The sequence below is a fragment of the Nelumbo lutea genome, chromosome 7, assembly GCF_056320005.1.
Source record: "Nelumbo lutea isolate HS-2025 chromosome 7, American lotus-T2T, whole genome shotgun sequence".
Lineage (NCBI taxonomy): Eukaryota > Viridiplantae > Streptophyta > Magnoliopsida > Proteales > Nelumbonaceae > Nelumbo > Nelumbo lutea.
In genome coordinates this window covers 59025460-59050644 of record NC_142690.1, presented here as the reverse complement: position 1 = coordinate 59050644, position 25185 = coordinate 59025460, and the positions used below count along the sequence as shown (strand labels likewise).

At 38.8% G+C, this 25185-nt stretch overlaps 1 protein-coding gene across 3 annotated transcripts in view; it reads left to right on the top strand.

Annotated features, from left to right (window-relative positions):
- The first annotated feature begins 8160 nt into the window (after positions 1–8160).
- The window catches only part of LOC148846577 (uncharacterized), a 42695-nt gene continuing 25670 nt past the window's right edge, over positions 8161–25185 (top strand). Inside the window, exons 1-2 of one of the 3 annotated variants that reach the window (XM_088954387.1) lie at positions 8161–8360; positions 8471–8596. In XM_088954387.1, coding sequence (XP_088810513.1) covers positions 8595–8596 — 2 coding nt within the window. In that variant the 5' untranslated portion in view covers positions 8161–8360; positions 8471–8594. Of the gene's footprint in view, positions 8597–25185 lie in introns of all 3 variants that reach the window. The other 2 variants (XM_088954388.1, XM_088954386.1) reach the window with 2 other exon arrangements.

Below are 25185 nucleotides of genomic sequence, written 5' to 3'. Positions count from 1 at the left end.
CATTTCGATTTACCACTTGATTAAATTGGTTTTTAAAAATTTTAGTTTTTTTCGGTTTGGTTTTAAATTAAAAAAAAAAAGAAGAAGAATGCTCACCCCTACTTCAAATTTGGTAAAGCCAATGATGGATTATTCTCTAAAACAGTCCGACATTGTTTTGTAATTGAAATCAGAAGCAACAACCTTTTGGGAAGGATTAAACTATTGGAGGATAATTCTTCTATCGATTCTAGGGGTTTATTAAATCCCAATAGGGGTGATCATGAAAAACCAAACTGAATCAAACAAATTGAACAAAAAAAATGGCTAATTGAACTAATTGATTCGATTTCAGTTTGGAATTTTTCAAAAATCGAAAGTACCTGCTCGGTTTTTAATTAACCTAGAAAAAAGCTAGAAAACTAAACCAGTCAATAAATTGACTAATTATTAATCGATTGATTTGATTTGGTTTTGGTTTGACACTTCGCAAAAACTTAAGGGAGCGGTTCAATTTAAAAATGTGTATACCCCTAAAGCTCACAAACTCTTGAGTAATCAAATAACCTCCCAGATCTTGCAACATGGTTGCTCACATGTTGCCTAAATTGCTTCATCCAATATTGGTTCTTATATATGTGATCTTATACCCTTCTTTTTGCTTACTTAGATGGCATTTAACAAATTTGAAGTTTGACATCTGAAAAAGAAAAAAAGCTCTTTTTACATATCGGATATCTAAAAATGGCAAATTTGCTTTTTATTTTTTACTTTTGTAGAGCCTATAATATTAAAAAAAGAAGGGCACAGGCTTATTACTAAATCAGACCAAAAATGTTCCATACACGAGCCATGTCTTACTTTTCAGAAGTATGGTTCAAAAAACTATTTATACTTACCAAATCAAACCTATTGCAAAAACTATATGGACTGTAATATTAAAAGCAAAATTTTTAGACAATGGACAGTAAATTGTAACTAGTTTTGAGTTGTTGAATAAAACCAATCTAACGTGTAGGAAAAAACTATTTATACTTATAACCAATAAATTGAAGTTCAATGTATTAACTCTCATTTTCTCACATTTAATCCTATGTTTTAAGGTATTTTTGTTTATGACCATTAAATTCTATTAATTAAATATCTATAAGGTAAATTGTAAATTAGTGCCCTATACTTTGGGGATAGTCTCATTTTAGTACCTGGACTTCAAAACATGACATTGCATTACCTGAACTCTTAAGAACTGCCAATTTAGTCATCTTTGTTGTTACTTGTTAGCATTTTGTCCATTATCTATATCGCATGACATGTGTGACTTAAAACTTTTAAAAATGCCATAACTACACTTCTCATAAATTTTAAACCATTTTTCATTTTCTTTAAATCCATTAAAACTTAAAGTTCTTCCTTAATTTCATTCAAGGTTGAATGAGCAATTGCAAAAGAGATAAAACATTTTTGAACAAAAAGGCTTTAACTTCCAATGCTCACCATTTTTGTGGAATTCAAAAAGACGATCATGGGGTTGAGCGTTTGGATAGTGTCAATGTGTCATTGATTCCTAAATGTTTAGGGTTTATGGTGATCACTTTATCTGATTTCACTACCTATGGTGTTTGGGAAGTTGATCTCATTCTAGACTACTAGAGGGTTCAAGCCCTTTAGGGCATCACAACCAGGTTATAGTGCACCATTGTAGTTGTGCAGTTCAGGATTTTGTATGATTGATTCATGTGGTGAGGGGAAGTTTGCCTTCAATGCCAACATGCTCAATGTGCTAGATTTTTCAAGCTTGTGCATTCAAAAAGAGCTGAAGATTTGCTCACCTTGTGGGTTGAATTGTTCAAAAGGCTTCTTTCCATCTAGTATATGAATCGAAGATATTGACAAAGTCTGTACGATTTGTTTCTTTTCTAGAACAAGATGTCTATGGGTTTTCTTCTTCTTCTTCTTGAAGTAATGACAACACCAAATCATGATATTGGGTGTCATAATTGGATCTATTGTGTTGGATTTCGCCTTGATCTTGATTAGGTGATTCCTTATTCAATGTGTAATTGCAACTAGAAATTAAGGAAAAAATGAGGGGAAATCCAATGTACATCAAAGGTAAAAGCTAACATCAATATTGATCCATAAGCTCCCTCAAAGCATGGCTCCATGCATAGGGAAACCCAAGTGTTTCACCTCTTAGAACTAAAGGATGCTACTAATCAATTTAAGGATTCAATGAACTAAACAAGGGAAGCTATCGTTTTGTTTACAAAGTGGTGCTCTTAGATGGTTTGCGAGTAGCAACCAAGAGGGCCAATGTTGCCACCATAATTCTCGCCTATTCAAAAATCGAAGGGTATAATGTTTAAACTAAATTGGAAGTTATTTGGAGTTTAGGTACTGCAATGACATGTTTTGAAGTTCAGCTACTAAAGTGAGACTACACCGAAATATAGGGTACTAATATGCAATTTATTCGTATGTATACCATATATAAAATCAATACTTGCCTCTATGTGCAAGTCATAAAAGTTAGATCCAAATACCATGTATGATACATGGTTAATACTTCAATGCACACATGCATTACACATGCTCTTACACTATTATACTTTAAGAAAGTTTCCATTAATTATACACCTAATATTTTTAATGTTATAAAAATCTAAGTTTTAAAATATTAAAAAAAATGAAGTTTTCCTAATCTGGGTTGCAAGTAAACCAATCAACCACCTGAGTCAAATAGGTTAATCCATGATGCCAAAAATAAATGATAAATTTTTAAAAATTATATAAAAGGTTAAAAAATAAATAATTTCATACAAAAATTGACATTTCTATAATATTTTATATTCATCATTTTAGATATAAATAAGTGTGGCAAATAAGAAGTACGTGATGACGGAAATGAAATATAAAATTTAAAACCAGGCCAAAACACATGCATTTTTCTAATTTGAGTGGTAGGTTAGTGATTCAATTACTCAAGTCAAATGGGTCAAACCATCCATGATGTCATAGATAATAAAATTTTGCAAAATAAAATAAATAAAAAATATAAAAATAGAGAACATCTTTACTATTATATATTAATCACGTTAAATAAAAATGTGTTTTAAATAAGGTTTTTTTTGTTAATGATGGAAATGGAATAAAAAACTTAAAACCAACCCATAAGCAAAATTGTTTTTTTTTTGTCTGAGTAGCAAGCCAATGGTTCAACATTTTGAATCAAATGGGTCAACACATGATGTTATAAATGAATAAGAAAAATCTTAAAAAGTAAGATCGAAACACAAAAAACAAAAAAAAAATTGGAACTTATAGAAAATATTCGGACACATCTCTAATATAAATTTGTCATATAAAATACAAATAAGTGAGAAAAAAAAGAATTATTTTATTAACGATGGAAATATATACAAAATTTAGATATGGATTGAACACAAAACTATTTCTCCACCCTACTAGTGGATTATCATTTTAATTGCCTTTGCCTAGTCAAATGGGCCAACCCATGTGTCATAATTAAAAAAAAAATAAAATGTTAAAATAGATAACAATAAAAAGTATAGAAATATATAAATATTGTAAAAAAAATGGACACATCCATAATATTATAAATTAAAATAAGTGTCATAAGTAATTTTTTAGTAATGATGAAAGTAAAATACTATAAATCAAGTAAAAAAGGAACTATCTTAATTCATGACCTCATTAACCAAGTCAAATGGTTTAATGGTTCAACTAGCCAAGTCAAATGGACAAGCAATGTGTTGGTAAAATTGATTAAAATTGGCTAAAAATACAAAAAAGAAAAGAAAAGAAAAGGAAAAATGATGTCCTAATCAATAGTTCAACTAATCATGTCATCTTGTTTATGACCAATGATTTTCTTGCAAAATAGTGATTTAGGTTTAAACAACTTAGAAATTTGTCGAGGTAATAGGGTAAATTTGACTAATTGGTTTAGTTGCAAAATGAGGACATTAGTATAAACTATAATGGATTATCAAAAAAATATAAACTGTAATTAAGTAGGAAAATTTGTATCTAATAGTTAAAGTATTTTAACTAAAACATACTTTAGAATATTTGATAAATTCAAAGAAGTAAATTCAAAAACTTCAATATTGATGATTATTTCAACGGTCCAAAGTCTTCAACCGATCATATTAAAGACATTTTGGTTTCAGCCAAGTGCACGGAGGAAAAAACAGATTGGTCCCTTATTGGTTGGATGCCATTTTGGTGGGACAGAGTAGAGATAATCCAACGAATGATTTTGGTCTATTCAACAAATTTGCTATAATCCTTTGGCACTGTTGGAAAAGTAGATGCAAGAAGGCAATATAGAATAAAGATTTCAACTGAGTTAAAACTATTTCATTGGATCATGCACATATTGAGGAATTGACTTCACTTAAAAGGAGGGAGAGCATTCTTGCCTCTCAAAACAACCAAATTATCAGCAATCATTGTAGATGGTCTCCTCCCTCTGACCCATTCTTAAAGATTAATGTTGATGGTGCAAATACAAATTCTTTTTTTGGGATTGGCATTACTTTGAGAAATCACACTGGAAGTTTTGTATTTAGTAGTCATTTGCATGGAAAGGACAGATCCTAACATTACTAAAGCGCGAGCTTTCAAAGCTGGACTCCAATTGGCAAAGGAACTCTACCTCTCTCATATTCACATTGAAGGAGATGCGCAAAAGATAACATATATCCTGTTGGACGCCTCTTGAGGTGTCCCTTGGTGACTTCACACAGTTATTGCTGATTGCATGAATCTTTTGCAAGAATTTCATTATGTTTTAATCTCCTTTATCCCTCGTACAGGTAATAGGGCTGCCCATGTAATTGCAAAATTTGCTTGTCATGTGTGTAGGATCACTACTTGGCCCTTACCTCTTGACTTTTTTATTCCTGTACAAGAAGAGGATTTGGTGCAATGAATTTAGCCAAAGGGCTGCTTCAAAAAAAAAAAAAAAAAGAAACGAGTTTTGACTCAAAGCCTTAAAAACCATATATTAATACTGTGCGGATAGGATATGATATGATATGCTTCATATCCAACATATGATGACAAAATTTGAAATCTTAAGTCTATTTACCTTCTATTGGTTTCGTTTTATAAAATGTATTTAATATAAATATTAATAACATTAAATATTCAACTCTCATATTATTGATTAAAGTTTTGGGGTTTTTATTGTTTAGTCCACGTCCATATTACAGTTGGGGTAGGTGCTAACTCATAATTGATGCCAATATATGGGTGGGTATTGATGTTTAGGTGAAAGTATTTGAAATTTTGAATTGTTGTAGATATATAGTGGAATTCGGAACCCTGAGATGGAGTGCAGTCTATTTATCCCTATAGTTTTTAGTTTCACGTGAAATTCATGCACCATACATTTTGCACAATCAAACTAAAATAAAATAAATTAATAGACTGTTAGAATTCATTCTTTTTTTTTGCTGCAATAGCATAATTTTCATAGGTATTAAAAGGATTGTAATGACTAAGACTCATTATTAGGGGTGCTCACCGAACCATGGAACCTTTTTTAGGACTGAATCGACACTATTGGTTTTTGGAAAACCGATAACTGAAACTAGTCGGTTAATCGTCAGTTTTTTGGTTTTTCAACTTTTATAATATATATTATAAAAAATATATAAATATATAATAACAAATTATAAATATATATATAATGCATATTTATTAATTTATAATATAATATATATAAAATATATAGAATATATGTATACCGGTCGGTTTGGTTAACCGTCGGTTTTTTATATTGGTTAACCGAAACTGAACCGATACCTTCGGTTTTTCAAAAACATCGAACCGAAACCGAACCAATTGGTTCAGTTAATCGATTTTTCAATTCGGTTTTTCTGTTTTTTTTGCTCACCCCTACTCGTTCTCGTTGCTACTTGTGATGCTTCTATGCTGCAACCATAAACCAACAATATCCCCTACTTGTGGATTGTGCAACATTCAACTTTTCAACTTTTAGCTTTGCCAAGAGGTGTAAAACAAGTCGTGCAAAGTGCAGGTTGTGTGATACTGGTCTGTAGGCCATGCCACCCTTCATTGGGATAATTTGGAGAGTTGGCCCAGCACATCCCAAGTCCATGCGGGCCCGTACTATGCCGTGTCTTACCATGGGCCGGGCTGGTCTGTGGGTCAAGCCGGGCCATGGACAGGGCCAAAGCTATTTATTTAAAAAAATTGAAAAAAACTTAAAATTTTAATTTTATATGAATGTTGATGTATACAATTGCTTATATATACAATAATTAAATAAATTAATAATTGTTTATTTTATTAATATATTATATACTAAATATTATATATATAATATAATATAAATAATATATATGGACCGTGCCGCAAATAACACAACCTGCTCGGTCATATCGTACCAACCTAACACATGAAAATAAAACCCCAGGCCTAGCATGACCTACACAATCATGCCATATTGGGCCGCAGGTGGCACGACCGGATTTACGCCTCTAACTTTGCCTTTAGACACCCTTCCAATTCTATCAACTTCAACTAAAAGAAAGTTGAATCCAATGTTTGATTGGAACTTCCAAATTAGGGGGATCGGTGTCATGTATGGGTATACAAAAAGGATAATAGGACCATCTATAAAGTGGGAATCTTATACTCAAGCTACATCCTGAACCTATATTATCAACACAAAATATCATTCCCTAGTTGTGCAAAACTCAATCAAAGGGTTTTAGCTTAAAGAGGACGCTATCAACCGAAGGTGAATCTATCACGATCCACTTTTATGGTATGGATACCGAGACGTGGTCATACACTAACCATTCCATATGTTTTCTTCTTTTCTCTTATCTGTCTTCGTGGAGTGGGGCCGGGCGGAAGCTTACTGACGTCAGATTAGAATCTTAGTTAAAACCATACACCACATCCCACCTTACAACATATGTCAACACGCAAGGCATACTTTCAAATTCTAAGATGGGATTTGTTCCTCACAAATAAATATACAAATATAAAGATGTTCGTAATGTGCAGCTGAAAAGAACCGTGAGAACGATGTAATCATAATTTGTGAGGATTGAATCTGTCCTCTCCAATTCTTTTGATGGATATGGGAGTTGGGATCTACTCCCAGCAAAACTCATGCGAATTCCCAAAACGTTTCCAACATGAACGATGGACACTACACATCTCACCATGAACCGTACTAGGGCGGTCAAGGTTTGATTCTTCTCGACAAGGAGGTGACGGAATCTGCTCCTGACATGGCCGCTTCAGAGGTACATCCACCGTGTATTTTGGAATATCTTCCGTGAATTATAATTTATAAGTAGGGAGATGTTTCCGATGCATGATGGTAGGATGTGCGTCTAAAGTCGATGTTAGGCGTTTTATGTGAGGAGCTGGTCCGGTCTCGGAAAGGAATAGAGACAAGAATTGATGGGTGGGGGTGGGGTGGGGTGGGGGGAATTCGGCTTTGGTCACTGCAAGCACATGCTCACATTGTTCACACACCGTGAGGATGTGCCACGCATCCTTTGACTCGTGCAATGTCTTAACCTGTGCAAGGGGCATTTAGTTAAAATGTTTAATTTATTAACATATAAATAATTTAGTATTTTATTAAATTTATATTATTAAAATGAAAATTTAAATTAGGGTTAAGTACTCTGCAGAATTCTGAATGACAGTCCCCCGTAATTTATTAGTAGCCCATCCCATAAACTGCAGAATTCACAGTTACGATTCATCCCTTCATACGGTGGGCTTACAAAATTCTGACCTAGACTGATCAGTCATTCTCCTTTTAATTTATTATTTAAATGAATAAATATAATTTTCAGTATAAGTGAATCTATCGGGTGAGGAACCAACTATTAATAGATCCGGTTTTAGGAATGTGATTGCCCCGATTAAGAGTCTGGGACTGAGACCACCTAAACCCGATTTAGATCCGACCCATTGATAGCCCTAACTCGTTCCATCGTACATGGGCGGTGTCAGATAAGGTTGGAACCTTGTTGGGACATATTTAGCTGCAGCAGTTCCAGAACTGGAAATGGAGATCCGTATGCTGATGTGGCCGAATCTAACGACTGCGTGCAATCTACGTGGAAAGTTGAAACTTGGGGAGTTCACGGCTGGTGTGGATTCTAAGGCACCGAACTCGCCAGTCGTCTTGAGAAGTTTGGTACCTCTCAAGGACAAGACAGAGGCGACTCCGGAGGCTGATGAGCTGAGTCGCAGATGGAGGCGAAGATGGAGACTCGCTAAACTCTGCTATTCGCCGGCGTGGTTCACGTGAATTATATCTCCCCACCAACTCCGTCTGTGATTTGATTTCTGAGGTTGGTTTCGCCCTCTTGCCGTAGTTCCCAATCGGAGGTTTTCAAGATTTCTTTGTGGCTTCTGCCAGAGCTTTGTTCCGTTTGGTTTGAACCTCTTTTATGGGTTGCAGTCGTTCACCCCGAACTTCTGGTTTTGTTTATCTTATACTCTGGAATTTCGTGGCTATGCCATCGAGGAATGATCGATCAGGAAGACTATAATCTGTTTAATGCCAGAGAAGATTTAGCTTCACGATGTAAGATGTATTGATTTCTGATTTTTCCATTTTCTACTCTGAGTAGCTTGATTTCTGATTTTTGATCGATACGGATTTGATGCCAGAGCTTTGCATATGTTGAATGTTCATTGACCATATGAACCATTCTAATAATGATTTTCTTTGTGTTAGAAGTAAACGTTTCTAGCCATGTGATTAATATTGCGCCTTTTTTCCACCACGAATTATGTTTGAACAGCATTAGAGAATTGATTTCTTTAACTGGTTCTGAATTACCAATTTCCTTTGCCTTGGCAAGTTGACATTATGATGTTTGAGCCAACATTTGATTATTTTGCCGGTTGAACATCTATTGTACCACATACTTTTCAGATATATGGTTAAAAATTTCTTAAGTACTGGGTGCAAAAGATTCCAAGTTAACTTGGTATTTAAAGCTTTTTGCTTGGATATTCATTTTGTTCGAAGCTACAGATATTGTTGCATTTTATGTTCTACTGCCCTGGTCTTCTCATTTTTTTTTTCCGAAAAAGGTAAGATAACTTTTATTGAAAAGACAAAACAAAATACAACAGTCCCCCAAGGGAAACTACCCTGGCTGGGCAAAAACAAGAGCAGAATTACAAAATTACATCTCCCAAATGGTTCTAGACCCCAAAAGAGCCACCATACTATACTGCTGAATACCGTTATCAGTAAGCAGCTGAGATCCAAGACACCAGCTTTCCAAAAGAGATGGAGATCAACTCCTCCGCCTCCCTAGAAACCTGCTGGAAAGTTCTTCTATTTCTTTCAGCCCAAATAGTGTTCCAAACACATTTGACAAACTTTGAGAGCCCATGAACCTCTCAGCTCCAAAGGAGATCCAGAACAGTTTTTGGCAAGACCCAAACCCAAACTGAAAGCAGAAATAAAGTGCCACTAGACTCGGGAAGTCACACGGCAGTGGATGAAGAGACGATTTGTGTCTTCTACATTTTTTTTGATCAATAACTGTGGATTGAATTAATATTAAAAATATGAGAAAATTACAGGGCAAGGGGGCTAAACAATCTTAGCTCCCAAGAACAACCATTGAGCATCAAAAGAACATAAATTACAAGACAGCCCAAAAAATAGAATGTCAGTTCACCCCCTGCCTAGCTAGACCATTTGCCAAAGAGTTCGCACTTCTTTTTACCCATTTGTATTGGATTTCCATGTCCTTAGTCAGCCACTTGAATTTCCTCTTTTCATTACTGTAATTCCAAAGTCTAAGACTATCCTTTTTCAGCCAGTTTACCACACTTCAGAATCTCCTTCTATGATCAACCTGTTAATATGCATATCTTTGTTTCTTTGTACCCCTTCAAGAGCTGCAAGAATCTCAGCTCTCAAAGAATCTCCCACTCCAACTAGTCCAGAATACATAGCTAACAACTTCCCTTGTTCATCTCTTATTAGTCCTCCTATTCCGGATGACCCTGGATTGCCCAAGCTGCTTCCATCAAATTTTAGTTTAACAAATCATGGGGTGGGGGGATCCAACAAACATTTGAGGCCTTCCTCATTGGAAAAATTCTACTATCACCTTCCAATTTCTTTGCAGTTCATCAACTGAGAATTCTGCGAACAGAGCCAAACTTTTCATCCAGTATATAACCCTAATGTGGATGACCTCCAACATTGCTTCCAAACTTCTCTCCTTATTTGTAAATATTTGTGAATTTCTCTCCTCCCAAATAGTCCAACAGACTGCAGCCCTTATACACCTCCACATAAACTTGGCCCTTTTTGTTGGCCGAAACAGCATACATGTGAATAGACTTTGCACATTCGAAGGGGGGGGGGTCCACCTGCACCCAAACAAAGAAGTACACCACTCCCAAATGATGTTAGTGAACTGACAGGAGATTAGTAAGTGATATCCAGACTCACCATCAGCTTTACAGAGGACACACCAGTGAGGACAAAAACAACTATTGGGTCTTTTTCTTTGAAGTAAATTTGCTGTGTTAACTCTTTCTAGAAAGGCTTCCCAACAGAAACTCCCAACCTTAGGAGGTATAGGATGACACCACACCTCTTTAATAGGGAAAGACAAGCCCGTAGAAGAAGAATGTGTGAGAACGCTAAAGAAAGAGGCACAAGTGAAAGAACCAGAGGGGGTGAGAGTCCAAATTCTACTGTCTGCCTTTGTTGGCTCTAGGAACACCCCTTCAAGAATGGATTACAATGATGAGATACCATCAAGCTCTGTGTCCCTGATATCTCTTCGTAGGCCCAAGTTCCAGCCGACCCCAGAAATAGAATTAGAAGGAACAATGAATGAAGACATCGGTTCATTTTTAAAAGTGGAAAGGGCAAAAAGGCTTGGGAATTGGTCTTTTAGGGAGGACTCCCCAATCCAAACATGTTCCAAAAAATTAATGAGATTGCCTGAGTGCAAGTCATACCTGATCCATGGAGAGAACAAAGGTAGAATAGCTTGAATAGCTTTCCAAAGAGATGCTCTTGTACTCCTTGCCAGAATCCTAGAGTCCCATCCATTTGCTGCAACCCCATGAATACTTTTCACTATCTTCACCCAAAGTTTGTCATTCTCCAATGAGAACCTTCAAAGCCATTTCCCCAAAAGAGCCAAGTTCCTATTCCTTAAATTCCCGGTACCCAAACCTCCCTCCCTCTTACTCTCCCACCCCATCCTATGGTCCTTCTTCTCCTCCTCCGACTCCTAGAGAAAGTCTCTCATTAGTTTCTCTAATCTACCAGCCAACTTTGTTGGAATCTTGAAGATTGACAAAGAGTAAACAGGAAGGTTAGCTAAAGTAAACCTGATTAGAGTGGTTCTCCCTCCAAGAGACAAGTAGTTTTTCTTCCAAGTTGCTAATTTCTTTTCAAACCTCTCCACAACCGGAACTCAAAACTCATCTTTCTAAGGGTCACCCAATGGCAAACCAAGGTAATTAAGGGGCCAGTTTGCTATTGCACATTCTAAGATGTCTGCAGCTTCAGAGATCTCCCCCTCACCCATATTTACCCCAACTATACAACTCTTATCAAAATTCACCTTAAGGTTTGACATTTGCTCAAAAAGTCGTATAGTGAGCTTCAAATTTCTAACCCTGTTAGGGTCCCCTGCTTCACAAAAGAGTATGGTGTCATCTGCAAATTGCAAATGTGTGAGTGGCACAAGCTCCCTCCCAACTCTCCAACCTCTGATTAAGCCCTTGGAATTTGCTCTATAAATTAGTCTCCCCAGAACTTCAGCTACCAAAGTAAATAAGAAGGGAGAGAGGGGGTCTCCTTGCCTAATCCCTCTCAAGGTTGGGAAGAAATCGACCACTGTCCCATTTACCAGTATGGAGTAATGGCAGTTCCTGATACAACCCAAGACCCATCTGCACCAATTATCCCCAAAACCAAAATTGGTCATTACCTCCATCAAGAAAGACCAATCCACCAAATCATAAGCCTTTTCCAAATCCAGTTTACAAATCAACCTTTTTTTCTTGGATCTCTTAAACCTCTAAGCTCTCATTTGCTATCAGAATCTGATCTGTTATCTATCTCCCCTTCACAAAGGCTCCTTGATTATCTGTTATAATTGTTGGGAGCACTTCCCTTATTCTGATGGATAGTACCTTGGTGATAATCTTATAAAGGCTGTTGACTAGGCTGATCAGCCTGAAATCCTTTGGGTGACATGCATTCCTCTTCTTAGGAACCAGTGCAATAAAAGCGGAGTTCAGCCCTGGGTTGATCACCCCTCTAGAGTGGAATTCATCAAACACTGTCCATAGATCTTCCTTTGTGTCTTCTACATTCTGCCCACTTAAAGTACAACTCTGGTCAGGGATCTGCACCCCGTTTCTGATCAGAATAGTCTTGGTTAAGCATCTATCCAGATCAGCAGCCCACACCAAGGCATTTACTTTTGAAGATGATATTAGATTCCAGATTATTGGGGCTGGGACTGTACCCCTGTTACAATCCACCAGCTTAAGGGCAAAAGATTTGACTGAAAATAGCCCATTGCAATCCAGTTCCAACTCCAGCTATCCTCTTGACTTGGATCTGCCTCCTGGCCTGAAAGAAGATCTAACAACTCCACTAAACTGCAATCTCCCAGTCTTGAAAACTCCTTCGAAAAGAAGGGCTCCAGACAATGACATTTCCACTATACTCATAACACTCTGCAACCATAGCATTTTGATCTTCAGCTAACTGAAACAGCTGTGGGAAGATCTCTGAGAGGGGGCAGCTACTGAACCAATTCTCTTTCTAGAAAACCAACCTTTCATCATTACCCAGTTTTGGGCTCAGCCCCCTACAAAAAACGTTAGCGGAGAGTCTTTCTTCCAAATTGAGCAGCTTAAGGAGGGCAGAGATGAGGAAGTCATCCAGTCCCATCTGTCTAAACCATACTTGGCTGCAATTAAAGCTCTCCACCCCAAATCTCCAAATCCACATGCCAAGGAGAGCACTATTGAAAATCTTTAACCTCCTAACCCCCAACCCTCCCTGATCCACTGGAGAGTAAATCTGATCCCAATTCACTAGGTGGATTTTTTTTCCTCTTCCCAACCATTCCAAAGGAAGTCTCTTTGCAATTTTTCAAATTTTTGGGCCACCTATCCTGGCATACGGAAGAGGGACATAAAGAATGAGGGCAGATTTTCTAGAAAGCTCTTTAGAAGAGTGATTCTACCTCCATGGGAGAGGTACTTAGCCTTCCAGGAAGACAACTTCCTCTCCAGACACTCCAAAACAGGCTCCATATCAGAGAAGAGGTACATTTAGCTCCCAAGGGAAGACCCGGGTATTTAGTCAGAAGAAAGCCCACTTGGCAAACAAGGACTTCAACTAGAGAGTCAACATTCTCCACATTCCCCACTGGTAACAGACAACTCCTAACCCAATTAACCCTTAAACCAGCCACCACTTCAAACCAACTAAGGACACCCAATGGAACTTCTAACTGCTCTTTTTTAGCATCAATGAAAAAAAGAGTATCATCAGCAAATTGCAGGACTTGCACTTTTCACCTCCAGGAACCACCTTAAAACCTTCCCAAAGCTTAACCTCCCCTACCTGAATGATTAAAAGAGTCAAGATCTCCATTAGACAAATGAAAAGAAGATGGGAGAGAGGGTCTCCCTGGTGGAGCCCCCTAGAAGCCTTGAAGAAACCAGCCGATTGACCATTTATAAGGACAGAAAATTTAGGAGTGGTGATACGGGCTTTAATCCAGTTTCTCCATAACTGACCAAAATTCATTCTATCAAGGACAAAACGTAAATATCTCCAGTTAACATGATCATAAGTTTTCTCCAAATACAATTTACAGATAAGACCAGGTTTCTCCTCCCTTTTTTTTCATCAATAACACCAGCTCCATTAAATTAAAAGAAAAGAGGGATTATGGATACAAGAGGGGAGATAAAATATCTTAGTTCCCCAATAACAGAATACAAAGAGAAAAAATTAAAAACTAGCCCAAAAGACAGACTCCCTATTCACCCCTTGCTTGGTCAACCCATCCGCAAATGAGTTGGCACTCCTCTTCACCCAGCTGTATTGGAACAAAACATCGTCCAGCATCTGCATCCCTGGAACAAAAGCATACTAGTTCTCAGCCACCACACTACTAAGCACATTTTTCATTCTCTCTGCTAACACCTTTGCCAAAATCTTATAAAAGCTGTTTAGCAAGCTGATTGTCCTTGTTAGCGTAGGGGTATTTCTGTCTTTATACCTTGATTGATGTTGCTGATCTGTAATGTTGTATTGAAACATGTGCTCTTAACTTAAGTAAGGGCACATAGGTCTTTTCAGTTATGTTTTAATAATAATATAAATACTTACTGGCTGACTGGGAGAAGTAAGGGTTGACTCTTTCAGTTCGAACTAGAATTCTCTCTTCTCTCTTTTTCTCTTTCTCTCTTTCTCTCTTTCTCTATCACTCTTTCTTCTTCTACATAACTGAACTCAGTCAGGCCGAACTCTAAGGCAGACCTGAATTTTAACATGGTATCAGAGCAGGTTAAATTTGCCTAGATTTCTGCTTGCCTAGGGTTCATTCTCTGCGCACCCTATCTAGGGTTTTCCTCTTTTTTTTCTGTGTTCGATTGGAGATAAGGGAAAGGGCCGAAAAGGAGTGATCACCCTCTTCCCTTGGGGGTCTCTATGCCTCCAGTCAGGTCGTATGTGGTCGGTTGTTGTGATTTCTGAGATCGCCCTCTCCTAGTAGAGGAAGAATAGAGGGCCGAACTGTGTGTGGCTGTTGTGTGTGAAGCGGCTGTTGTGTGTGGACTGCTCTCCTGCTCGCATGGGTGTTACTTCAGCGATAAGGTAAGAGATTTCAGTTCTTGATATCTATTATGGATTAAATAGGAGGTGTATTTCAGACCATTTGCCAGTGATCCGGCCAGTAAGTGCTAGGGTTTATGCTGGTTTCTTTGTGCATGTTGAAGGAAGAGATATGATCATATAGTGGTGAGATTTCAGGTAGTTGTAGGAGCAGGGTTTGTGGTGTAAAGAGCACACATTCCAGCAACAATTAGTGCTGCAATCAGTGTGACAGGTGTGACCTAGTGGTGTGTAGTGTGCAGATCTCAGTGATAATAGAATTCAGCAAGTGTGCAAAATTGATGATAACATAATGGGAGACAGTAATGATTATAAACCTAGTGTGATGGTGCCTACAGACTACCTGAATGTTTAGATGACCTCCATTAAGTTAAATGGAGAGAGTTATGTGCCTTGGGCTAAATCCGTTGAAGTCTTTCTAAAGGCAAAGAAGAAGGTAAAACATATCAGAGAGGAGAAATCCTCCTCTAACTCTCACGAGTATGAAGATTGGGAGCAAGAGGACACTCAGATCATCACATGGTTGTGGAACAGTATGGAACCCTGGATTAGTGTGAACTTCATGTTCCTTGATACTGCCAAAGACGTGTGGGACCATGCGAAAAAATTGTATTCGGGGCAGAACAATACAACCAGAGTCTATCAGCTTTATCAAGAGTACTTTAATCTGCAACAGGGCAATCAGAGTCTTGAGGAGTACTATGCCAACATGAGGAACATATGTAATGAGTTGAATGTCTATCATCCTCTCACTTCTGATGTCAAGATTCAACAACAACAGAGAGAGCAACTTGATGTGACTAGATTTTTGGTGGGACTAAAGTCTGAATATGAACCAGTACGGGCTCAGATATTAGGGGGATCAGTTCTTCCGTCCCTAGAAGAGGTATTTGCTCGACTTCGGAGGATTTCTATCGAATCTACTGAGAACTCTAATATCTCAGATAGATCTGCCTTTGCTGCATCGAAAGGCCGTGGTGGTAGAGGTGGAGCTCGGGGAGCTCAGTCTGGCCATGGTGTTGGTAGTGGTTCTGCATATGGCCGAAGTGGCAATGGTGGGTCTACTTATAATCGTGGTGGTGGTTGTACTGGGAGCAGATATTCAGGGAGCCCGTGGTAGAGGACGTAGTTCAGGCCCGAGGAAGTGCACTCATTGTGGTATGGATGGACGTACCATCAACTATTGTTATGATTTACATGGTCCTCCCTCAACCTGGGCCAATCATGCCGCGAACGGTGACTCAAGTTCCAGCTTTAAAGAGGATAATCATTCATCTGACTAATTGCCTCCTACATCCACAGATGGTCCCATGAAGGAGATGGTGAGTGTTCCCCGTGATGATTATGAGAGGTTTATCCAATCACAACAGAATATGGCGACTTTTGCTCACTCAGGTATGGCTTGTCTGGCATCTACACCCAATCCCTGGATCATTGACTCTGGAGCTTTCGATCACATGACTGGAACTTCAGGTGTGTTTTCCTCCTTATCTCATTGCTCAATATCACAATCTGTCACCCTTGCTAATGGTTCCACATCCTCAATTTGTGGTGTTGGTAATGTTGACCTAGATCCTGTATCCCTCTCATCAGTTTTGTATGTTCCTAAATTGCCTTTTAACCTTATGTCTGTTAGTAAGCTGACCAAATCACTTAACTGCTCCATTACCTTTTATCCTTCTATGTGTGTCTTTCAGGTTCTCAAGACGGGGATGAAGATTGGTGGAGGGCATGAAGCAGGTGGATTGTATGATCTTGACGGTGGTGGTGGTAGAACTTCAACAGCTCTCCAGTCATCTCTTTCTCCTCTCCAGTGGCACTGCCGATTTGGTCATCCGTCGCTCAAAGTCTTGAAGTCCTTGGTTCCCTCCTTGAGTCAGCTTTCTGTTTTGGATTGCGAGTCGTGTCAGTTTGGGAAACACCATCTGTTCCCTTTAGTTCTAGGGTTGCTAACCGTGTGTCGAGTCCTTTTTCATTAGTTCATTCATATGTTTGGGGTCCTTATAAAGTAATGTCATATAATGGATACATATATTTTGTCATTTTTGTGGATGATTTTTCAAGGATGACGTGACTCTATTTAATGAAAGAAAAAAGTGAATTGTTTACCATTTTCCAAAAATTTTATGCTGAAATTCGTAACCAATTTGGTACCCACATCAAAGTTTTTCGTTCTGATAATGGCCGCAAATATTTATCCTCATCATTTCAGGAATACTTGGACCAACACGGCATTATACATCAGACCTCGTGTAACTACACCCCACAACAAAACGGGGTGGCTGAGAGAAAGAATCGCCATCTCCTTGAAACAGCAATATCCCTAATGCATCACATGCATGTTGCCAAACCTTTTTGGAGTGATGCAGTGCTTACCTCTTGTTTTCTGATTAATCGGATGCCCACGTTCATCCTTGATGGTCAGTCTCCGTTTCAGGTCTTGTTTCCCTCTTTGTCTCCGTTCCCTCTTATGCCGAGAGTTTTTTGGTGTGTCTATTTTGTCCATAATCTAGGTCCTAGGAATGACAAGTTTGATGGCCGTTCTATCAAGTGCATCTTCCTTGGCTATTCTCGGACCCAGAAAGGGTATAGGTGTTACCATCCTGGTTCTCGACGGTCCTTTGTGTGTGCTGATGTCAGTTTTTTTGAGTCTACTCCGTTCTTTTTGGGGTCTGGTGATGTTTCTTCCTCATCACCTCCTCCCCTTTCACTTCCCGTTGTCGATCCTCCTCCCTTTGTTCCAGTTGTGACCAAATCCTTGCCTCCGGTGCCACCACCTGTTGAACGCCCACCTATCCGTCATGTGTATACACATCGCCCACGTGCACTGGCTACTACTCCTCTGGCAACATCTCCGTCGACGGATCCGGCACCAAAACCCCACTTGGCATCTGAGATTGATTTATCCATTGCTTTGCGGAAAGGTAAACGTACTTGCACCCTTCATCCCATTTCTAATTATGTTTCTCTTACTCACCTTTCCGCTTCCCATCGCCAGTTTGTTACCATGTTATCATCAGTTATTGTTCCTAAAGATGTCTAGGAAGCCCTTGCCTCTCCAGGGTGGTGCCGTGCCATGGAAGAAGAACTCTCAGCCCTTCATCATAATCATACTTGGGACCTCGCTGCTCTTCCTCCTAGGAAGCAAAGTATTGGTTTTAAGTGGGTTTATACGGTTAAGTATCTGCCTGATGGTAGTGTTGAATGCCTGAAAGCGCGATTAGTTGCAGAAGGGTCAGTTCGTGTTGTGATCTCTCTTGCAGCCATGTATGAGTGGCCACTATATCAGCTTGATATCAAGAATGCCTTTTGCATGGTGACTTACTCGAGGGGGTCTACATGGAGCAACCTCCAGGGTTTGTTGCTCAAGGGGAGGATGGTAAGGTGTGCAGAATAAGGAAGGCTATATATGGGCTTAAACAGTCTCCTCGAGCATGGTTTGGTAGGTTCAGTGAGGTGGTAAAGAAGTTTGGCATGAAACAGTGTAAAGTTGACCATTCTGTATTTAGTCATGACTCTCCGGGAGGAAAAATACTGTTGGTGGTGTATGTAGATGATGTTGTTACTAGTGGGAATGATAACATTGGTATTGATAGGCTGAAGACTTATCTGCAGGATCACTTTCAGACAAAGGATCTGGGTAAACTGAAATACTTCTTCGGGATAGAGGTAGCGAGATCCAAGTATGGGATTAACCTGTGCTAGAGGAAGTATGTGCTTGATTTGTTGGAAGAAACAGGCTTGTTGGGTGCCAAACCAGCTGAAACACCCATGGACACAAATACCAAGCTAAGCAGTGATATGGGTGAAGTGTTTGAAGACCCTGGCAGATACTGACGACTTGTGGGCAAACTGAACTACCTAACCATTACCAGACCAGACATCTCATTTGCAGTTAGTGTGGTAAGCCAGTTCATGCAAAAACCTCTGGTTCCTCATTGGAATGCAGTTCTGAGAATTGTGAAGTATCTAAAAGGGGCCCCGGGTCGCGGTCTGATATACAAGAGTGGGGGACAACTTGAAATAGAAGGGTATTCTGATGCTGATTGGGCCGGTTCTATGTCTGATAGGCGGTCTACTACAGGCTATTGCACGTTTCTGGGAGGTAACCTGGTGACATGGAAAAGTAAGAACCAGACGGTTGTGGCAAGAAGCAGTGTAGAGGCAGAATATAAGGCTATGGCGCATACCGCTTGTGAATTAGTGTGGCTAAGGAACCTTCTACAGGAAGTAGGGTACAACATTAACACTCCAATGAAGCTCTATTGTGATAATCAGGCTGCAGTTCATATCTCCTCTAATCCAGTGTTTCATGAAAGAACCAAGCACATTGAGGTTGACTGCCACTTTGTGAGGGAGAAGGTGCTGAATGGAGAGCTAGACACTACACATGTTAATACAGGAAATCAGTGGGCTGACTTATTTACAAACGGCTTGAGTCGGGGAAGAGTGGACTACATATGTAACAAGCTGGGATATATACTCACCAGCTTGAGGGGGAGTGTTAGCGTAGGGATATTTCTGTCTTTATACCTTGATTGATGTTGCTGATCTGTAATGTTGTGTTGAAACATGTGCTCTTAACTTAAGTAAGGGCATATAGGTCTTTTCAGTTATGTTTTAATAATAATATAAATACTTACTGGCCCACTGGGAGAAGTAAGGGTTGACTCTTTCAGTTCGAACCAGAATTCTCTCTTCTCTCTTTCTCTCTCTCTCTTTCTCTATCACTCTTTCTTCTTCTACATAACTGAACTCAGTCAGGCCGAACTCTAAGGCAGACCTGAATTTTAACAGTCCTGAAGTCTTTGATATTTGTAGCCCATTGTAACTTTGAAATAAGGGTAATGGATGTTGCATTCAGACTCCTCTCCAGGGAAGCACTACAACGGCAAACTTGGAAGACCTTCAACACATTGGCTTTTTACCACCTCCCAACACTTCTTGAAGAACAGGTTTGTCAGCCTGTTTAGTCTTGGGGATTTATCACTGTCTAAATTCTTCACCACCTGCCAAATTCTGAGAAAGGACTTTCTAGCTCTCTTTTCTGTTGCTTCGAGAGCCTCTTGAAATTGATACCAGTCAACAATGGTTTTCTAGCCCAACCCTTTTTAAATAAGTCAGAAAGGAACTTGGTGGCAATGGATTTCATTTCCAGCCACTGTTCCTCCACCTTTTCCTCATGTTCCAACCTGCAAATCGAGTTTATTTTGTACCTTGCATTTGCCATTCTATGGAAGAAACCCAAATTTTTATCACCTGCTTTAAGCTAGTTGACCTTTGCTCTTTGTCTCCATTTTACTTCATTGGTTCATCCTTGTAAGCTAGCTTTTTCATCACCATCTTGGCCAACAACCTTCTACTTCTGTCTTCCTCAAAAGTAGTGCCCCTTTCTTTGGCTAACTCCACTTCCTTAACTGTCTCTAAACATTTTCTTTTTTCTGATTCCAAGCAACCCAACTTGTCAACCCTCTGAACTTTCAAGACTTGTTTAATCACTTCCATCTTTTTTATAAGAATAAAGGAGCTTGACCCTTCTAATTGCACTTCAAACCATTTTTCTCTTAACAATGGAATAAGATCTTCCTCCTCAAACCAGGCATTCTCCATTTTAAAAGGAGCTTTCTTGGCTACCTGAGCCCCACAAGAGAGCTGAACGGAAGTATGGTCTGAAATAGGTTGAGGAAGAGCTACCTGTTTCAGATCCAGGAAGAGATCCTCCCACCCCGGTGGGACTAGAAATCTATCAAGTTTTACCAGAATTGGATTCTCCTGGTTATTTGTCCACGTAAATTGCGCTCCCGTCATAGGAAGATCAATTAGCTTAAACCGGTTTACAAAATCAGCAAGCAGCCCCATAGCCCTGGACCTCCTACACCTAACAGTGTTGAAATCACCATCGCCCAGGGATAGGTACAGATGCCTCTGGCATCTGCTAAGTCAGCCTAGAGCCTCTCTCTATCTTCATTTTCCATTGGACGATAAACATTTGTGATTTGATAAACACTCCCCCCTTCCAATTCAAGCACTACTATGACTGAGAATTCCCTAACATGAGAAGATAACAACGTACACTTCAAATGGTCCCACATAGTCAACACCCCCTTCGCACTTCCCCTTGCTGGCTTGGCAACCCACCTCACCTGCCCCTGCTCCCAAATACTTCTAACCACCGGCAGCCCAACTAGATCTAATTTTGATTCCTGAAAGAGCACCACTTCGGATCTCCACCTTTTTAGAAGATCAAACACCACCATATGTAGGGATGGCAATGGGGTGGGTTCGAGAAGGGTTTTATAAATTTAGATCCTACCTGCATTTCTAGACCTCCCAACCTGTACCCTCCCCAAAATCTGTAGCGGGTTAGATTTTCAGAATCTGAACCCTCCCCACACATGAAAATGGAAAACCCTCCCCGCATTTGAGGGTGGGGCGGGCTGGGTTGGCAGGTTGGGTCTAGGACTTGCATCTATTTTCCTACTTTTTCCTATTATATATAAGCAATAAACAAGTAACATAACATGAACAAACAACAAAGTTTCTAATTATTTGATTAAAATATGTAGAAAACATATATATTATAAATTATCAATTATCCTTCACATAAAATTAAAAACATTATTAAATTCAATAACTAATACACAATTTCATGTGTCTTTCAACAATATGCGGGTTGGGGAGAGTCAGGTTTTGCCTAATACCATACCCTACTCGTACCTGTACAGGTTGTAAAATCCCAAAACCCGCACCCCCCAAATCCGTTTTTCAAACAAAAAACCCTCCTAGTTGGGGCGGGTACCTGCCAGGTAGGGTAGAATTGCCATGAACCCAATCCCCTCACATTCCAAGACAAAACTTTCAACTCCATAGAAAACCACAAGAAGAAAGGAAAAACTTCTCCCCTACTCCTGCCTACCTCACCTTATACCTTCCTTCCACCCCCCTTAATTAGAAGCCCCTTCCTCCCTTCCCGCTTTATCGTTTAACCCCCACGATAGCCACACCATCTCCCTATTTTTCCTTAGAGAGGTCTCTCCCGTTTTAGCATTTAACTTCTATTTTTTCCTCCAACAATCCCTGTTCAATTCCTTCCAGAAATCTTGCTGTCTCCTACAAACGCTCACTTGATACCCCTAGGAATTTGCCCAAACCCAACATCTTGGAAGTAACCCAAGAAGAAGAAGAATCTATGCCTGCCCTTTTCTTGTTCACCCCCCTTACTTTCCTTTGCTGCTAAAGGAGCTACAACACCCCCCCCCTCCACCTGCATTGCCTGCAACCAGCACTTTGAACTAGCCTACACACGTTCAACCACAGCTAGGTGCATGACTTCAGTGGGCTCCACCTCCACTGGGATCAATGGTAGTGATGGAAAACCAGAATCAATCACCTCCAACTGTGAAGCCAACTCCAACACCCTTGCCAACTACTGAGTCATTTCCTTGCGTGGTCCTTCCTCCAAAGATCCCTCTACCTCTAAAGAGCCTACCCATCAAATTCTCTCTTAAGACCTGAGCTGATTCATTCAGCCAGTTTGGATCACTCGAGGGTGAGGGCTGACCCTCTCCTCAACTATCCCCCCTTGAATAAAATACTTTAGGTCTCAAGTCATCGTCATTAGGGTCTCTTAGCTCAAGTGGGATAACTTCTCTGGGTTGGGTACCCACACCCGTTTTCCCTCCATTGGTTTCCCCAGCAGAGAAGACTCTCTGCTTAACTCCAGTAGGCCCTTCCTTGCTTCGACACCCACCCCCTAAGTCTTGGCCAGATGGCACCAACTTAAGCTCTCTCAGGCATTCCAAAAGTGATTCCTTGAGGGCAACCTTCGATAAACCCGGCTGACCTAACCCCCCTGGCCAGATGGCCCTGGTCTTCTCAATTTCTTATTCTTCATTATTTCAGACATGGTTGTCTTGTGTAATTGATGCACCAGGGCTAGGAGATTGACTGCCTAGGCGACTTTATACAGTCTTATAATTTAGGACAATTTGCAAAATAGATGAGGAAGTTTCTTAAATTGACAAATTTGGTTACATTTGGAAAATAATGTTAAAACTGTTAGCAGGAAGAAAAGTGAAAAATTCCCTTGTCTCTTTCTCTTATCATGCTATTTCCAGTGATAGAGTTCAAAGTAGAGCAGAATAAAAGAAAATGTCTCTCCTTGACTCCCTTGAGTATGTGATAAGATTTTGTTGAAATATCTTGAAATTATACCTTTAATGGTGATCCTCCAAGCTTTCTTCATTTCAATCTAGGGTTTGTTTCAGCCATGGAAAAATGGTCTCCAGAAGAGACCTAATCTAACAGAGATGAATGAAGTTATCTAAAACATGCATTACTTTGGAGGGAACAACCACATTGAAGAAGTCATCAAGGTAGAAACATCTCAAAAACAAGACCACAGTATCTTTAACAATCCACCAAAAGAACAAGGAAAAAAAAAGAATGCATCTATATTTAAGTTTCAATAGGAACAAAGAGAGAGAGAGAGAGAGAGCCTGTTTGGGAGGGCTTCAACGTTGATTGAGCTGCGTTGACTGAGCCGCTTCTGAGAAGCTATGAAAATAGCTTCACTGGTAAGTTGATTTCTCAGCTCATGTGAGCCTATTTTTTGCTACCCAGGGTTTTCACCAAATATGGCTTCATAGCTTTCTGTGGGACCTACCTTGCTACATTTCTAGTTTGATAACAGGAATGTACTATTGAAACCGGATGCTTCCATTGTATTTCAAGATGGTCTGAAATGCATAAATAAATTAGACAGAAAGAAGATAGATGGTTGCACAAGCTTGACTTAAACCTAGATTGTTGAAGTATAGGAAGAGATAGAAACCCTTGACTTGGAAGTGGCACACTGACTACCAGACTTGCAAAAGAAAAGCATGAAAGTGGCCGGGAGATGAAAAGAAAGATCATCTGGTAAAATGGGAACATGTGTGTAAAACTGTAAATCTAAAGATCAAGGAGGAATAAGGTGGTGTGCAGTAAATCTGAAGTCTGAAGTCTGAAAAGCAAAAATACCTCTGGAAAATCTCTGAAAGCATTCAGTGGAAAATTTGTTTTTCCACTTTTGCAAACATCTGAATATAGTGGAGTTATTCAGTAATCTGAATGTTGTAATGTTTGAAAACTGTGTATTTTACAAATTTACCCCTCAAAATTGTTATTAAAATAAAAAAAATAAATGAAAATGACTAAAGTACACATTAAAAGAATGATAAAAAAGATTAATATTATAAAAATAATATATATTTTTTAAAAAGTAAAAATAATAAATAATATTATTAAAAATACTATAAAATAAGTATAAAATATAATAATACTAATAAAAAACAATGTAAGATATAAAATTTGCCTTTATTATTTAAAAAGCATAAAATATAAAAAATTTCTTAACCAATAAATAAAAATAAATATACTATTAAGGATAATTAAAATATTACGAATATTTTAATAAAATAATTAAACACCATAAAATAAATACAAAATATTAAAAAACAGTAAACCAATAAATGAAAATGATAAAAAAATTAAAAAAAGTAAATTAAATTAATAAAGAATCATCTTAGTTTCTTTATAGAAAATATTAGAATTATAAAGAAAGAGAAAAGAGAAAAAAATGTAAATAAACAAATTAAAATGGGGCTTAATGGCGTGCAAAAGGAAAACAGGGGTTGGGGGATCAATCATTTTTTATTAATTTTTGAAAGGGGTGTGTACATAAGTTAAGAGAGAACTTTTTTCTCTAAAAAGTGTTTTTCTTTCGTTTTCAAAGGTGGCACACCTGCTATGCTTCACAAGCAGCGATGGTAAGAAGAATGTCGCTAATACTCCTCCCCATCTTCCCATCTCTCCAAGTCTTCATTTGTTTTATCTCTTTCTCATTCTCCCTCCTTTTCTTTCATTATTGTTTTTTCTTTTTTTTTTTCTATCTCCATCACTGTTATAGACAAAGACAATCAGCGATCCTGGTTCGTCGCATAGAAGAATAGTTGTCAATCCTTGTTAGGCTGTTACAGAGGACAATGGGCTATCTTGGTTCATCACTCCTTTGTTCACTAGAATCACCACGTCGGTGATCTCTGTTAGGTTGTTTCGGTGTTCAGAGGTTGATTCAACCCTATTCATAGGGAATCTGGTTAAGAGGAATACAACTCTCCAATGAAAATGGCTTTGGAAATTTCCCCTAGAAGGAGAAAGGTTGTGGCATAAGGTCATTGGAAGCATCCATGGTGTAGTGAACAATGGCTGGGATG